We start from the raw sequence: 16,659 nt of genomic DNA, 5'->3' as shown, positions 1-16,659 counted from the left end.
GCTCAGGAGCAGCATGTGTAGGCTACATGCTGTGTCTGTGTGGAGTCTGGAGTTTTTTTCTCTGATAAGATCTAGAGTTTCCAATTGTACAGTGGCAATAAAAAAGTATGTGAACCCTTTGGAATTACCTGGATTTCTGCATAAATTGGTAATTTAATTTGATCTGATCTTCGTCTAAGTCACAACAATAGACAAACACAGTGTTTTTAAATTAATAACACACAAATTATTGTATTTTTCTTGTCTATATTGAATACATAATTTAAACATTCACAGTGTAGGTTGGGAAAAGTACGTGAACCCCTAGGCTAATGACTTCTCCAAAAGCTAACCTGGAGTCCAATCAATGAGACGAGATTGGAGATGTTGGTTAGAGCTGCCTTCTTTAAAAAACACTCACAAAATGTGAGTTTGCTATTCACAAGAAGCATTGCCTGATGTGAACCAAGCCTCAAACAAAAGAGATCTCAGAAGACCTAAGATTAAGAATTGTTGACTTGCATAAAGCTGGAATGGGTTACAAAAGTATCTCTAAAAGCCTTGCTGTTCATCAGTCCACGGTAAGAAAAATTGTCTATAAATGGAGAAAGTTCAGCACTGTTGCTACTCCCTAGGAGTGGCCGTCCTGCAAAGGTGACTGCAAGGGAACAGCGCAGATTGCTCAATGATGTTAAGAAGAATCCTAGTGTCAGCTAAAGACTTACAGAAATCTCTGGAACATGCTAACATCTCTGTTGACGAGTCTACGATATGTAAAACACTGAACAAGAATGGTGTTCATGGGAGGACACCACGGAAGAAGCCACTGCTGTCCAAAAAAACATTGGAGGGAGCATCATTGTTTGGGGCTGCTTTGCTGCCTCAGGGCCTGGACAGTTTGCTATCATCGACAGAAAAATGAATACCCAAGTTTATCAAGACACTTTGCAGGAGAATGTTAGGCTATCTGTCGTCCAATTGAATCAGAAGTTGGCTGATGCCACAGGACAATGACCCAAAACACAGAAGTAAATCAACAACAGAATGGCTTCAACAGAAGAAAATATGCCTTTTGGAGTGGCCCAGTCAGAGTCCTGACCTCAACCTGATTTGAGATGCTGTGGCATGACCTCGAGAGCAGTTCACACCAGACATCCCAAGAATATTGCTGAACTGAAACAGTTTTATAAAGAGGAATGGTCCAAAATTCATCCTCACCGTTGTGCAGTTCTGATCCGCAACTACAGAAAATGTTTGAATGTTTACACGGTGTGTTCAATAAAGACATGACAACGTATAATTCTTTGTGTTTTATTAGTTTAAGCAGACTGTATTTGTCTATTGTTGTGACGTAGATGATCAGATCACATTTTATAACCAATTTATGCAGAAATTCAGGTATTTCCAAAGGGTTCACATACTTTTTCTTGCCACTGTATGTCTTTATTCCAAATGTGACTGGAGTGGACTGTGAACTTGTATTGTATATCCACAGCATGTCTAGATACTGTAGTTATAGGCACGATCATTGACAGACATGTCATCGATACTTTACATTTACAATTATGTATTATTGACAAACACATCGATATTATCCATTGACAATTACAGTATATAAAAAAATAAAATGTTGTATTGTCACATAAACCTGGAAAGGTGCAGTGAAATGTGTTGTTTTACAGGGAGCTAATTAGGGTTAAGTGCCTTGCTCAAGAGCACATCGACAGATTTTTCACCTTGTCCGCTCGGGTATTCAAACCAGCGACCTTTTGCTTACTACCCAACACTTTAACCGCCTGCTACCTGTCGCCCTATTGACAGACACGTCATGGAAACTATTAATTTACAAATATGAATTCTCTCCGGTACCATAAGACACACAGACATGAACACTTCTGCAATAATGTCCCACTAATATACAGATTTCACCTTCAATCAATTGGCTTTGGCTGAAGTCCGGTTTAAACTGGATTAAATTTAAGTGTAGGCTTGGTCTGCTCCTTCAGCCCAACCACAGTGGATCAATGGGATGACTCCTTCAGCCCGACCACAGTGGATCAATGGGATGACTCCTTCAGCCCAACCACAGTGGATCAATGGGATGACTCCTTCAGCCCAACCACAGTCGATCAATGGGATGACTCCTTCAGCCCAACCACAGTGGATCAATGGGATGACTCCTTCAGCCCAACCACAGTGGATCAATGGGATGACTCCTTCAGCCCAACCACAGTCGGTCAATGGGATGACTCCTTCAGCCCAACCACAGTGGATCAATGGGATGACTCCTTCAGCCCAACCACAGTGGATCAATGGGATGACTCCTTCAGCCCAACCACAGTCGATCAATGGGATGACTCCTTCAGCCCAACCACAGTGGATCAATGGGATGACTCCTTCAGCCCAACCACAGTGGATCAATGGGATGACTCCTTCAGCCCAACCACAGTGGATCAATGGGATGACTCCTTCAGCCCAACCACAGTGGATCAATGGGATGACTCCTTCAGCCCAACCACAGTGGATCAATGGGATGACTCCTTCAGCCCAACCACAGTGGATCAATGGGATGACTCCTTCAGCCCAACCACAGTGGATCAATGGGATGACTCCTTCAGCCCAACCACAGTGGATCAATGGGATGACTCCTTCAGCCCAACCACAGTGGATCAATGGGATGACTCCTTCAGCCCAACCACAGTGGATCAATGGGATGACTCCTTCAGCCCAACCACAGTGGATCAATGGGATGACTGCTTCAGCCCAACCACAGTCGGTCAATGGGATGACTCCTTCAGCCCAACCACAGTCGATCAATGGGATGACTCCTTCAGCCCAACCACAGTCGATCAATGGGATGACTCCTTCAGCCCAACCACAGTGGATCAATGGGATGACTCCTTCAGCCCAACCACAGTCGATCAAGGGGATGACTCCTTCAGCCCAACCACAGTCGATCAATGGGATGACTCCTTCAGCCCAACCACAGTGGATCAATGGGATGACTCCTTCAGCCCAACCACAGTCGATCAATGGGATGACTCCTTCAGCCCAACCACAGTGGATCAATGGGATGACTCCTTCAGCCCAACCACAGTGGATCAATGGGATGACTCTTTCAGCCCAACCACAGTCGATCAATGGGATGACTCCTTCAGCCCAACCACAGTCGATCAATGGGATGACTCCTTCAGCCCAACCACAGTGGATCAATGGGATGACTCCTTCAGCCCAACCACAGTGGATCAATGGGATGACTCCTTCAGCCCAACCACAGTGGTTCAATGGGATGACTCCTTCAGCCCAACCACAGTCGGTCAATGGGATGACTCCTTCAGCCCAACCACAGCCGATCAATGGGATGACTCCTTCAGCCCAACCACAGTGGATCAATGGGATGACTCCTTCAGCCCAACCACAGTGGATCAATGGGATGACTCCTTCAGCCCAACCACAGTGGATCAATGGGATGACTCCTTCAGCCCAACCACAGTCGATCAATGGGATGACTCCTTCAGCCCAACCACAGTGGATCAATGGGATGACTCCTTCAGCCCAACCACAGTGGATCAATGGGATGACTCCTTCAGCCCAACCACAGTGGATCAATGGGATGACTCCTTCAGCCCAACCACAGTGGATCAATGGGATGACTCCTTCAGCCCAACCACAGTGGGTCAATGGGATGACTCCTTCAGCCCAACCACAGTGGGTCAATGGGATGACTCCTTCAGCCCAACCACAGTGGATCAATGGGATGACTCCTTCAGCCCAACCACAGTGGATCAATGGGATGACTCCTTCAGCCCAACCACAGTGGATCAATGGGATGACTCCTTCAGCCCAACCACAGTGGATCAATGGGATGACTCCTTCAGCCCAACCACAGTGGATCAATGGGATGACTCCTTCAGCCCAACCACAGTGGATCAATGGGATGACTCCTTCAGCCCAACCACAGTGGATCAATGGGATGACTCCTTCAGCCCAACCACAGTGGATCAATGGGATGACTCCATTCAACCTGGTCCCCAAGCGGTTCAAGTTCCAACATCAGAACCATCTGTGGGGGTATTGATTATTTTGAAACAGAGAGCTGGAGATAAAGTTACACACTAGAAGACCAACAGACCTACATGGACAATACCCATTATAGCTGAGAGTTTAATTCAGTTTAAGAACTAACCAGTGTAAAGCCCTTTGCACTGCTTTTTTGTTTTAAATCAATGGGTTAGTGTTAGAGGTTTCTATATCAACGTTGCTGAGAGCATTGTGAATGTTCTTTTGAAACAATTAGCATATTCCATTTTTGTGTGTGTATGTCTATGTGAATGACTGCAGCCGTGAATCGGTGAGTATCTATCTGTGTGGGCATGTGATAGGATGCATGTTTGTTTGTAAATGTGTTTGTGCGTGGGCATGTGTGAGCCTGCCTGTGTACCGCTGTGCAAGCGCATGTGTTTACGGATATCTTTGGCATTTATTTCCTTTAATTTTGACTTTCGGCCAGGTGGGAGGGGCTAATAGGTGGGAGGGACTTAGCATAAACCATGAATCAGCACAGCTGATCACAACCTGCCAGATCTCCTCTGAGAGAGAGGAGATAAAGAGAGAGTGCGAGAACAGAAGGAGAGAAGGGAGAGAGTGAAGAAGGGGGAGAAGATAGAGGAGATGGGGAGAGAGAATAGAAAGATGGAGAGGGAGGGAGGGAGATAATCTCACTTGGAGCCTGATTAACACTAAACTCCAGGCTAAATCCCACTCACTAAACTCCCTCTCAGCACCTACCACACATGTTTCTGTTTCTCAGTTCCCCTGTAGGGCAAATATGATCCAATGTGCTTAAGGGCCGGCGGTATTAGTGTTGGTGCTGAGGGATGTGGTTGACATGGGGATGGCTGCTACTCAGATTCACACCAACTATGAATGAATGAATGAAGGAATGTCCTCGGCCTGATACCACCGATTAGATTACACTGCTTAGTGTTGTGTGTGTGTGTGTGTGTGTGTGTGTGTGTGTGTGTGTGTGTGTGTGTGTGTGTGTGTGTGTGTGTGTGTGTGTGTGTGTGTACGTCTGAGTGAGAGTGACATTGTGAGGGAATGTGTGGGTGTGTACTGCAGTCAGTGACATGAGATATCCTAATGAGTCTACAACATCCTGAGAACCTGCAGCTCTTATACCCCTTCTCCACAAGCTCTGCTCGACACACACAGTTGCACACACCCATGTTGACTCCAATGCTTCCCACAGTTGTCAAGTAGGCTGGATGTCCTTTGGGTGGTGGACCATTCTTGATACACAGGGGAAACTGTTGAGTGTAAACAAAAAAAACAGCAGCGTTGCAGTTCTTGACTCAAACCGGAGTGCCTGGCACCTACTACCATACCCCGTTCAAAGGCACTTACAGTTTTTGTCTTGCCATTTCATCCTCTGCATAGCACACATACACACGTCTCACTGATTTTGAAGTGGATTTAACAAGTGACATCAATAAGGGATCATAGCCTCCCTGTCCTACAGTATCTTATCCAACCCCTCTTCCCTTTCCTGTCCTACAGTATCTTATCCAACTCCCCTTTCCTGTCCTACAGCATCTTATCCAACCCCCCTTTCCTGTCCTACAGCATCTTATCCAACCCCCCTTTCCTGTTCTACAGCATCTTATCCAACCCCACTTCCCTTTCCTGTCCTACAGCATCTTATCCAACCCCTCTTCCCTTTCCTGTCCTACAGTATCTTATCCAACCCCCCTTCCCTTTCCTGTCCTACAGTATCTTATCCAACCACTCTTCCCTTTCCTGTCCTACAATATCTTATTCAACCCCCCTTCTCTTTCCTGTCCTACAGCATCTTATCCAACCCCTCTTCCCTTTCCTGTCCTACAGTATCTTATCCAACCACTCTTCCCTTTCCTGTCTTACAGTATCATATTCAACCCCCCTTCTCTTTCCTGTCCTACAGTATCTTATTCAACCCCCCTTCTCTTTCCTGTCCTACAGTATCTTATCCAACCCCTCTTCCCTTTCCTGTCCTACAGTATCTTATTCAACCCCCCTTCTCTTTCCTGTCCTACAGTATCTTATTCAACCCCCCTTCTCTTTCCTGTCCTACAGTATCTTATCCAACCCCTCTTTCCTGTCCTACAGCATCTTATCCAACCCCCCTTCCTTTTCCTGTCCTACAGCATCTTATCCAACCCCCCTTCCTTTTCCTGTCCTACAGCATCTTATCCAACCCCCTTTCCTGTCCTACAGTATCTTATCCAACCCCCCTTCCTTTTCCTGTCCTACAGCATCTTATCCAACCCCCCTTCCTTTTCCTGTCCTACAGCATCTTATCCAACCCCCTTTCCTGTCCTATAGCATCTTATAGCATCTTATCCAACCCCCCTTCCTTTTCCTGTCCTACAGCATCTTATCCAACCCCCCTCCTGTCCTATAGCATCTTATAGCATCTTATCCAACCCCCCATTCCCTTTCCTGTCCTACAGCATCTTATCCAACCCCCCTTCCCTTTCCTGTCCTACAGCATCTTATCCAACCCCTCTTCCCTTTCCTGTCCTACAGCATCTTATCCAACCCCTCTTCCCTTTCCTGTCCTACAGCATCTTATCCAACCCCTCTTCCCTTTCCTGTCCTACAGTATCTTATCCAACCCCTCTTCCCTTTCCTGTCCTACAGCATCTTATCCAATCCCCCTTCCATTTCCTGTCCTACAGCATCTTATCCAACCCCCCCCTTCCCTTTCCTGTCCTACAGCATCTTATCCAACCCCCCCCCCCCCTTCCCTTTCCTGTTCTACAGCATCTTTTCCAACACCACTTCCCATTCCTTTCCTATAGCGTCTTATTCAAACCCCCCTTCTCATTCAAATCAAGTTTAATTAGTCATATGCGCCGAATACAAAAGGTAGACCTTACAGTGAAATGCTTACATACCAGCCCCTACCCAACAATGCAGTTAAAAAAATATATGAATAAGAAATAAAAGTAACAAGTAATTAAAGACCAGCAGTAAAATAACAATAGTGAGACTATATACAGGGGGGTACCGGTACAGAGTCAATGTGCGGGGGCACCGGTTAGTCGAGGTAATTGACGTAATATGTACATGTAGGTAGAATTATTAAAGTGACTATGCATAAATGATAACAGAGAGTAGCAGCAGTGTACAATAGGGAGGGTGGGGACAATGCAAATAGTCTAGTTAGTCATTTGATTAGATGTTCAGGTGTCTTATGGCTTGGGGGTAGAAGCTGTTTAGAAGCCTATTGGACCTAGACTTGGAGCTCCGGTACCGCTTGCCGTGTGGTAGCAGAGAGAACAGTCTATGACTAGGGTGGCTGGAGTCTTTGACAATTTTTAGGGCCTTCCTCTGACACCTCCTGGCATAGAGGTCCTGGATGGCAGGAAGCTTGGCCCCAGTGATGTACTAGGCTGTACCGACTACCCTCTGTAGTGCCTTGCGGTCGGAGGCCGAGCAGTTGCAATACCAGGCAGTGATGCAACCTCTCGATGGTGCAGCTGTAGAACCTTTTGAAGATCTGAGGACCCATGCCAAATCTTTTCAGTCTCCTGAGGGGGAATAGGCTTTGTCATGCCCTCTTCGCGACTGTCTTGGTGTGCTTGGACCATGTTAGTTTGTTGGTGATGTGGACACCAAGGAACTTCAAGCTCTCAACCTGCTCCACTACAGCCCCGTCGATGAGAATGGGCGAGTGCTCGGTCCTCTTTTTTCTGTAGTCCACAATCATCTCCTTTGTCTTGATCACGTTGAGGGAGAGAGAGGTTGTTGTCCTGGCACCACACGGCCAGGTCTCTGACCTCCTCCCTATAGGCTGTCTCGTCGTTGTCGGTGATCAGGCCTACCACTGTTGTATCATTGGCAAACTTAATGATGGTGTTGGAGTCGTGCCTGGCCATGCAGTCATGAGTGAACAGGGAGTACAGGAGGGGACTGCACACGCACCCCTGAGGGGCCCCTGTGTTGAGGATCAGCATGGCGGATGTGTTGTTACCTACCCTTACCACCTGGGGGTGACCTGTCAGGATGTCCAGGATCCAGTTGCAGAGGGAGGTGTTTAGTTCCAGGGTCCTTAGCTTATTGATGAGCTTTGAGGGCACTATGGTGTTGAACGCTGAGATGTAGTCAATGAATAGCATTCTCACATAGGTGTTCCTTTTGTCCAGGTGGGAAAGTGCAGTGTGGAGTGCAAAAGAGATTGCATCATCTGTGGATCTGTTGGGGCGGTATGCAAATTGGAGTGGGTCTAGGGCTGGTGCTCTCATGCATGTTTATGGGTTATTTGCCTCGAAGCGAGCATAGAAGTAGTTTAGCTCATATGGTAGGCTCGTGTCACTGGGTAGCCCCCGGCTGTGCTTCCCTTTGTAGTCTGTAATGGTTTGCAAGCCCTGCGACATCCGACGAGCGTCAGAGCCGGTGTAGTACGATTCGATCTTAGTCCTGTATTGATGCTTTGCATGTTTGATGGTTCGTCGGAGGGCATAGCGGGATTTCTTATAAGCTTCCGGGTTATAGAGTCCCGTTCCTCTAGCCTTTAGCTCAGTGCGGATGTTGCCTGTAATCCATGGCTTCTGGTTGGGGTATGTGCGTACGGTCACTGTGGGGGCGACGTCATCGATGCACTTATTGATGAAACCAATGACTGATGTGGTGTACACCTCAATGCCATCGGAGGAATCCCGGAACATATTCCAGTCTGTGCTAGCAAAACAGTCCTGTAGCTTAGCATCTGCTTGTAAGCAGGAATCAGGAGGATAGAATTATGGTCAGATTTGCCAAATGGGGGGCGAGGGAGAGCTTTGTATGCATCTCTGTGTGTGGAGTAATGGTGGTCCAGAGTTTTTCCCCCTCTGGTTCCACATTTAACATGCTGATAGAAACATGCTTATAAAAAAGACAGATTTAAGTTTCCCTGTATTAAAGTCCCCGGCCACTAGGAGCGCCACCTCTGGGTGAGCGGGTTTGCTTATGGCGAATACAGCTAATTTATTGTGGTCTTAGTGCCAGCAGCAGTCTGTGGTGTTATGTAGACAGCTACGAAAAATACAGATGAAAACTCTCTAGGTAGATGGTGTGATCTACAGCTTATCATGAGATACTCTACCTCAGGCGAGCAAAACCTTGAGACTTCCTTAGATATCGTGAACCAGCTGTTATTTACAAAAATACATAGTCCGCCGCCCCTTGTCTTACCAGACACCGCTGGTCTATCCTGCCGGTGCAGCGTATAACCAGCCAGCTGTATGTTGATAATGTCGTCGTTCAGCCATGACTCCGTGAAGCATGAGATATTACAGTTCTGAATATCCCGTTGGTAGTTTAATCTTCCGCGTAGGTCATCAATTTTATTTTCCAAAGATTGCACGTTTGCTAGCAGAATGGAAGGCAGTGGGGGTTTATTCGATCGCCTACTAATTCTTAGAAGGCACCCCGCCCTCTGGCCCCTTTTTCTCAGCCTTCTCTTCACGCAAATGACAGGGATCTGGGCCTGTTCCCGGGAAAGCAGTATGTCATTCACGTCGGAGTCGTCAAACTCGTTAAAGGAAAAAAATACTTCTGCCGGTTCATGGTGAGTAATCGCAGTTCTGATGTCCAGAAGTTATTTTCGGTCATAAGAGACGGTAGCAGCACTATTATGTACAAAATAAGTTACAAACAACACAAAGAAACAAACAAAAAATGCAATTGGATAGGAACACGTAAAATGACAGCCTTCTTCTCCGGCGCCATCTTAACTCCTTTCCTATAGCATCTTATTCAAACCCCCCTTCCCTTTCTTTAGTCATAGGTGTATCCCAAATGGCACCCTATTCCCTACACGGTGCGCTACTTTTGACCAGGGCCATAGTGGACTATGAAGGGAATAGGGTGCCATTGGGGAGACAGACACAGATGGTCGGAGCATCTGACGTGCACCTGAGCCAACAGCTGAACACGCCGCTCACCCATTTCTGCAGGGCAATCTTTATCTCTGGCAGCTAGTTAGCCTAATGATGCTTGATGTATACAGTAGTAATGATGGTTGATTTATACAGTAGTAATGATGATCGGGATGTCAGCTGGCCTACAGGAGGGAGAACATTATAGACGTGAGAAATGATAGGGCCTCTATGCACTATGGAAAAGTGTTTTGAAAAGGGCACCAGTTTGATCAAGATTGGCAGAACTACCGTTATTTCATATATATTGCTCTATTTTTGACTGGTCACTATGGCCCTGACTGGTCAAAAGTAGTTGGGCCCTGGTCAAAAGTAGTGCAGTATATAGTGGATAGGATACAATTTGGGACACAGTGTGGTTGTGAGAGTCCCTGTTACTTCCCCAGACTAGCAGCCGGACCAGAGCTGCTCACCTGGCCTTTAGCAGAGAATGTAGATGTGACCTAGTGAAGACAATGGAGGAGGCAGTCATGCAGGAGGCAGCAGCAGACACAAGCCGTCTCATCTGGTGAATTAACACCATGTCTGTTTCCTGACTATTACCATTGAGATTATGCTACATTAAAAGACCCAGAGGAGATCCTGAGCACTGAGGCGTACACCACGCTGCTCGGTGTGTGAGTGTGTGTTTGGGTTGACCTAGGGAACAGGCCTATGGGGGGTTGTTGCGGTGGGGGAAGGGCTGGATTAGTTAGAGTGCACCACAGTTATTGGTCACTAGACACAAACAATGGGAGGACTAAAGAGGATTTGGTCTCTGTGGTCCCCCCTCCTCTCCTCCCCATACCCCTGCTGTCCCTATAGCGATGGAGCACTGTGTGTGTGTGTGTGTGTGTGTGTGTGTGTGTGTGTGTGTGTGTGTGTGTGTGTGTGTGTGTGTGTGTGTGTGTGTGTGTGTGTGTGTGTGTGTGTGTGTGTGTGTGTGTGTGTGTGTGTGTGTCAGGCACCCTCTGGGGTAAGGACAGCCGTGTGTGTGCAGCTGGAAGATCTGCCATCCTGTCTAGCTAAGCGTCTCCCTGCCCCCCACTGTATGGCAGACCTACACATATAATGAACTACTAGCCTAGATGTTGAGCAATGACAACAACTAGCAGCATCAGACTAGCCTAGATGCTAACAGTGGGCTAAGTAGATGCAATCTCTCTTAACACTGCATGGAGGGCTACTAGACATATGATGATGAACTGCTATGATCTAACACAAGTACGTTGATGCTGCTGCAACTCTCAATGACATCCTCACAACTGCAAGCCAAGTTCACACAGTAAAGTGAACACAGTAAAGTGAACACAGTAAAGTGAACACAGTAAAGTGAACACAGTAAAGTGAACACAGTAAAGTGAACACAGTAACTGGCCATTTACCTCTCAGAAGCCCGGTATGTCCTGTGAATTTCTTATTTCTTCTTATTATTTTTTATTATATTATTTTTTTAATACATTTTATCCACTTTTCTCCCCAATTTTCGTGGTATCCAATCGCTAGTAATTACTATCTTGTCTCATTGCTACAACTCCCGTACGGGCTCGGGAGAGACGAAGGTCGAAAGCCATGCGTCCTCCGAAGCACAACCCAACCACGCCGCACTGCTTCTTAACACAGCGCGCCTCCAACCCGGAAGCCAGCCGCACCAATGTGTCGGAGGAAACACCGTGCACCTGGCCCCCTCGGTTAGCGCGCACTGCGCCCGGCCCGCCACAGGAGTCGCTGGAGCGCGATGAGACAAGGATATCCCTACCGGCCAACCCCTCCCTAACCCGGACGACGCTATGCCAATTGTGCGTCGCCCCACGGACCTCCCGGTCGCGGCCGGCTGCGACAGAGCCTGGGCGCGAACCCAGAGACTCTGGTGGCGCAGCTAGCACTGCGATGCAGTGCCCTAGACCACTGCGCCACCCGGGAGGCCCGTCCTGTGAATTTCTAAACCAATTAAGCGATGCATTGTCATGCAATGTTACATTGGGACATATTGGCCCACCGTATGAAGCCGGCAGGGCCACAGCGGACGGATGAAAGAGCTGTGTTGGGTTAGTGCTGAGGATGATACTGACTGGAGCTGTACTAATAGACTTCCAGGCTGCTACGGAGCAGAAAGACTCCATTGTGTGTGTGTTTCTAATGAGCCTCTGAAAGACACACACTGTCGTGAGCTGCCTGTCTCTCAAGAGGTCCTCACAGACACACACTCTTTCAACAAGAGGTGCCATTGTGGAGTGGGATACACTCATAACTCCATATGAAAAAGTGTGTGTGTGTGGCATATTTGATCAAGTACTCCAGTCTGAGAAAACGTAGTAGTAGCTCATGCTATAGAATGGCACCAGTGCATCACTGTTGACTGTCCATAATCATGTCTTGCTTATGTGTATATTGCTGTGCATCATCCAACATGACAACACACACAAGCTTTCTCTTTCCTATCGCTGACTCCTCCATGTCATGTTCTGCAGTGTGTACCATGACAACAGAGGCTAGCGCGGTGGGTGAGGCGGACACAGAGGGAAAGCCGAAGCCCAGCGTAGCAGAGGCAGAGAGAAAACCGGAGAACAAGCAGAGCTCAGAGGCAGAGATACAACTGGAGAACAAGCAGAGCCCAGAGGCAGCAGCAGCGGAGCCAGAGAGGGAGAAACCCAGCCAGAAGACCCAGGAGCAGGCCTCAGAGCCTGGCTCCACAGAGACCCCTATCTTCCCCACCACCACCACCACTGAGGAGGAGCAGCTAGTGAAGCCCCGCCAGCGCACCTCAGCCAGCCGGGGCCTCTCACGCCTCTTCTCCTCCTTCCTCAAGCGGCGCTCGCAGTGCACAGACGTAGAGTGGGCCGAGGTCGAGAAGGCGGAGAAGGACAGGAAAGAGAAAGAGAAGGCAGAGGCTGGAACAAGGGAGGAAAAGTTAGAGCAGGCCAAGGGGGAGGAGAAGAAAGAGGAGGAAGAAGCAGCAAAGAAAGCAGAGAAGAAAAAAGAGGAGGAAGAAGCAGCAAAGAAAGCAGAGAAGAAGAAAGAGGAGGAAGAAGCAGCAAAGAAAGCAGAGAAGAAGAAGAAGAAAGAAGAGGAAGAAGCAGCAAAGAAAGAGGCAGTGAAGAAGAAGAAAGAAGAGAAAGAGGCAGCAAAGAAAGCAGAGAAGAAGAAGAAAGAGGAGGAAGAGGCAGCAAAGAAAGCAGAGAAGAAAAAGAAAGAGGAGGAAGAGGCAGCAAAGAAAGAGGAGGAAGAGGCAGAAAAGAAAGCGGAGAAGAAGAAGAAAGAGGAGGAAGAGGCAGCAAAGAAAGCGGAGAAGAAGAAGAAAGAGGAGGAAGAGGCAGCAAAGAAAGCAGAGAAGAAAAAGAAAGAGGAGGAAGAAGCAGCAAGGAAAGCGAAGAAGAAAGAGGAGGAAGAGGCAGCAAAGAAAGCAGAGAAGAAGAAAAAAGAAGAGGAAGGGGTAACAAAGAAAGAGGCAGAGCAGCAGAATCAAGAGGAAGAGGCAGCAAAGAAAGAGGAGGAGAAGAAGAAGAAAGAGGAGGAAGAGGCAGCAAAGAAAGAGGAGGAGAAGAAGAAGAAAGAGGAGGAAGAGGCAGCAAAGAAAGAGGAGGAGAAGAAGAAGAAAGAGGAGGGAGAGGCAGCAAAGAAAGCAGAGAAGGAGGGAGAGGCAGCAAAGAAAGAGGAGAAGAAGAAAGAGGAGGGAGAGGCAGCAAAGAAAGCAGAGGAGAAGAAAGAGGAGGAAGAGGCAGCAAAGAAAGCAGAGAAGAAGAAGAAAGAGGAGGAAGAGACCGTAAAGAAAGCGGAGAAGAAGAAGAAAGAGGAGGAAGAAGCAGCAAAGAAAGAGGAGGAAGAGGTAGCAAAGAAAGCAGAGAAGAAGAAGAAAGAGGAGGAAGAGGCAACAAACAAATCAGAGAAGAAGAAGAAAGACGAGGAGGAGGCAGCAAAGAAAGCAGAGAAGAAGAAAGAGGAGGAAGGGGCAGCAAAGAAAGAGGAGAAGAAGAAAGGGGAGGAAAAGACAACGGAAAAAACACAAAAGGGGAAGAAGAAAGAGAAAGAAAATAAAGAGGAGGAGAAGGGGAAGAAGAACGAGGCGAATAAAGAGGTAAAGAAGAACGAGGAGAATAAAGAGGTAAAGAAGAAAAAACGGAAGGGCAAAAAGAAAGCAGGGGAGCAGTCCACAACAGAGGTGCAGGTGAAAGCCCCCATCGCGGCCCCGGAGCCAGAGCTCAGAGCGGAGGCGGAGGGGGAGGCTGAACAGGAGAGGCAGGAGGAGCCGGTAGAGGTCCAGGACCATCACTCCATCAGCAGCACAGAGACACAGGTGAGTGAGGGAGACAGACACAGTGAACTTCTCACCTAGGGCATGGGTGCACAACTCTGTTCCTTGGGGAATGCTATCCTGCTGGGTTTTTTTTTGTTCTGATTTAGATTTTGGGAGACAGCTTTTGCAGTGCGCAAAAAACAAAAATGCCGAATTATCATATCTACACTGAACAAAAATATAAATGCAACATGTAAAGTGTTGGTCCCAGCTGGAATAAAAGCTCCCAGAAATGTTCCATATGCACAAAATGCTTATTTCTCTCAAATGGTATGCACAAATTTGTTTACATCCCTGATAGTGAGCATTTCTCCTTTGTCAAGATAATTCATCCGCCTGACAGGTGTGGTATAATCAAGAAGTTGATTAAAGAGCATGATCATTACACAGGTGCACCTTGTGCTGGAGACAATAAAAGGCCAATCCTAAAATGTGCAGTTTTGTCACACAACACAAAGCCACAGATGTCTCAGGTTTTGAGAGAGTGTGCAGTTGCCATGGTGAATTGACTTTATTTAAATTGACTGATTTCCTTATATGAACTGTAACTGAAATTGTTGCATGCTGCGTTTATATATTTGTTCAGTATATTATTTTACGTGTCAATGAGTTGCCTTCCCATTTATTTATTTTTTACAATGCTGTTATTATTTTGCACATTGAGGGGCTGCATTGCAGCAGACTGAAGATGTAGGCCAATGAGTCTCAAGTGAGAGACTGGAGTAAAAATAAGTGAAGTGAACATCAAGCACAGAAACTGAAGGAACATGTTACCCGGAGTCTGATCAACAACATAGCATTCAGAGAATAGCTACACTGAAGACACTCAGCGTAGAAGGAGAGAGAGGTACAGGACAAAACATCACCTCATCTGGTGCTTGACTGGGGTGGGCTGCTGACTCAGCAGAACTGACTTTTCTGTGCTGGTCTAGAGCCGCCTAGATCTAGTCTGTGTTAGGAAAAGTACCGCTTCAAGTAATTATTTAATAATTTAAGTAACATTGCTGTTACATAGTAATCTAGTACTACTAATCTAGTAGTGCTGAGTGAAAACATTTTTTTACAGTTTTTTTTGCTTGATGCTCAGTTTGTGTAAAGAAAAATCAGATCAAGCCCGAACTGTGCGGTGTAGTAGGGAGTTGAAGTTTCCAACAGACCAAAATTCGACATAGTTTACAGCAGAAAATGTGGTAATTAACTACAATGAACATAATCCATTGCTTGTCCGGTCGGTCTGTGTAGAGCAGAGATGAGAGAACAAGAGAGAGAGGGATAGAGAGCAGTTGCTTTGGGATAGAGGGATAGAGGGATAGAGAGCAGGTATCTCCACCTGAAAATACATCATCTAAGTGATTGATAGTTATAGGTATTCAGCATAAAAGTTTGCCTTATTTACTTTGAAGAACTAGTAAAATAGTGATTTTGTCAGACAGCATAGGCAGCAGCTCTATACAGATGAGATGATGACTTGGAATGAAATAATAAAGTCATCAAATAAAACAAATGTTTTATTAAAGTAAAGTACTGTGAACACATGATGGTAAAGGTCAGTCATTAACATCATGGGACTTTTATTAATGGTTTGATTCTGTGTTGTTACAGCCTTTAACCCACATAATGCATGCTGCATTTATTGTAAAAAAATGTTTTATAGAAACAGAAATCAAAAACTGAGATTATTTTTTAATAATCGAACCGAAACCGAACTGACCTCAAGAAACAAAAAATCTCTCAGCACTATAATCAAGGACAAGAGTTCAAGTGTAGTTGGAAGAGAGAAGAGCATGGCAGTATGAACGGTGTGTGTTATAACAAGTGGAAGAAGGACTGCAGTGCGTGCCATGCTCTTCTCTCTAACAACTACACTGGAAGTCACTTGTCCTTATTTCCTGAGGATAATGACTGCATTATATTTTGAGTCACTCTGTCTATTACATTAATGTAACTGTCTTTAATTAGAAATGAAACGTCCTGACAACATGTCTGTCATATGACCTTTCTGTGACCCCCTAGCCAGCACAGGCGGAGCAGAAGGCCAACACCGAGGTAGAGAAGGAGGCGGTCGAGGGGGAAGAGAAGGAGGCGGGAGTAGAGGAGAAAGAGAAGCAAGAAGAAACAGAGGAAGAGCCAGCCGAGCAGATGGAGGAGGAGGAGGGGGCAGAGGCGAACAGAGGGGAAGGGGAGAACACTAATGGAGAAGACAAGACGGCTTTAGCAGAGGAGGCCAAACCCTCCAAGCGTCCGCGGATCATGCAGTGTAAAGTCACCCTCCTGGACGACACTCTGTTTGAGTGTGAGCTCGGTGTAAGACACTTCTCAAATACACCGTTGTCTTTTCTACACTTCAAATAATTGCCCATCAACTCTGTTTCTGACTTAATCTTTTTGAATGCATAGTTGTGATCGTTTGTGAGTACAACCAGTAATATTTCTTCCTTACTGAAT

At 46.6% G+C, this 16,659-nt stretch overlaps 1 protein-coding gene across 23 annotated transcripts in view; it reads left to right on the top strand.

Moving 5' to 3' along the window:
* The window catches only part of LOC139573072 (uncharacterized), an 85,671-nt gene that overhangs the window by 9,764 nt on the left and 59,248 nt on the right, over positions 1-16,659 (top strand). For all 23 annotated transcript variants that reach the window (XM_071396102.1, XM_071396098.1, XM_071396105.1 and 20 more), the window contains 2 exons: positions 12,392-14,214; positions 16,228-16,518. In XM_071396102.1, coding sequence (XP_071252203.1) covers positions 12,392-14,214; positions 16,228-16,518 — 2,114 coding nt within the window. The remainder of the gene's footprint in view (positions 1-12,391; positions 14,215-16,227; positions 16,519-16,659) is intronic.

This window comes from Salvelinus alpinus, chromosome 4 (assembly GCF_045679555.1).
Source record: "Salvelinus alpinus chromosome 4, SLU_Salpinus.1, whole genome shotgun sequence".
Lineage (NCBI taxonomy): Eukaryota > Metazoa > Chordata > Actinopteri > Salmoniformes > Salmonidae > Salvelinus > Salvelinus alpinus.
The sequence above is the reverse complement of the archived record's forward strand: the minus strand, read 5'-3'. Positions and strand labels throughout refer to the sequence as shown.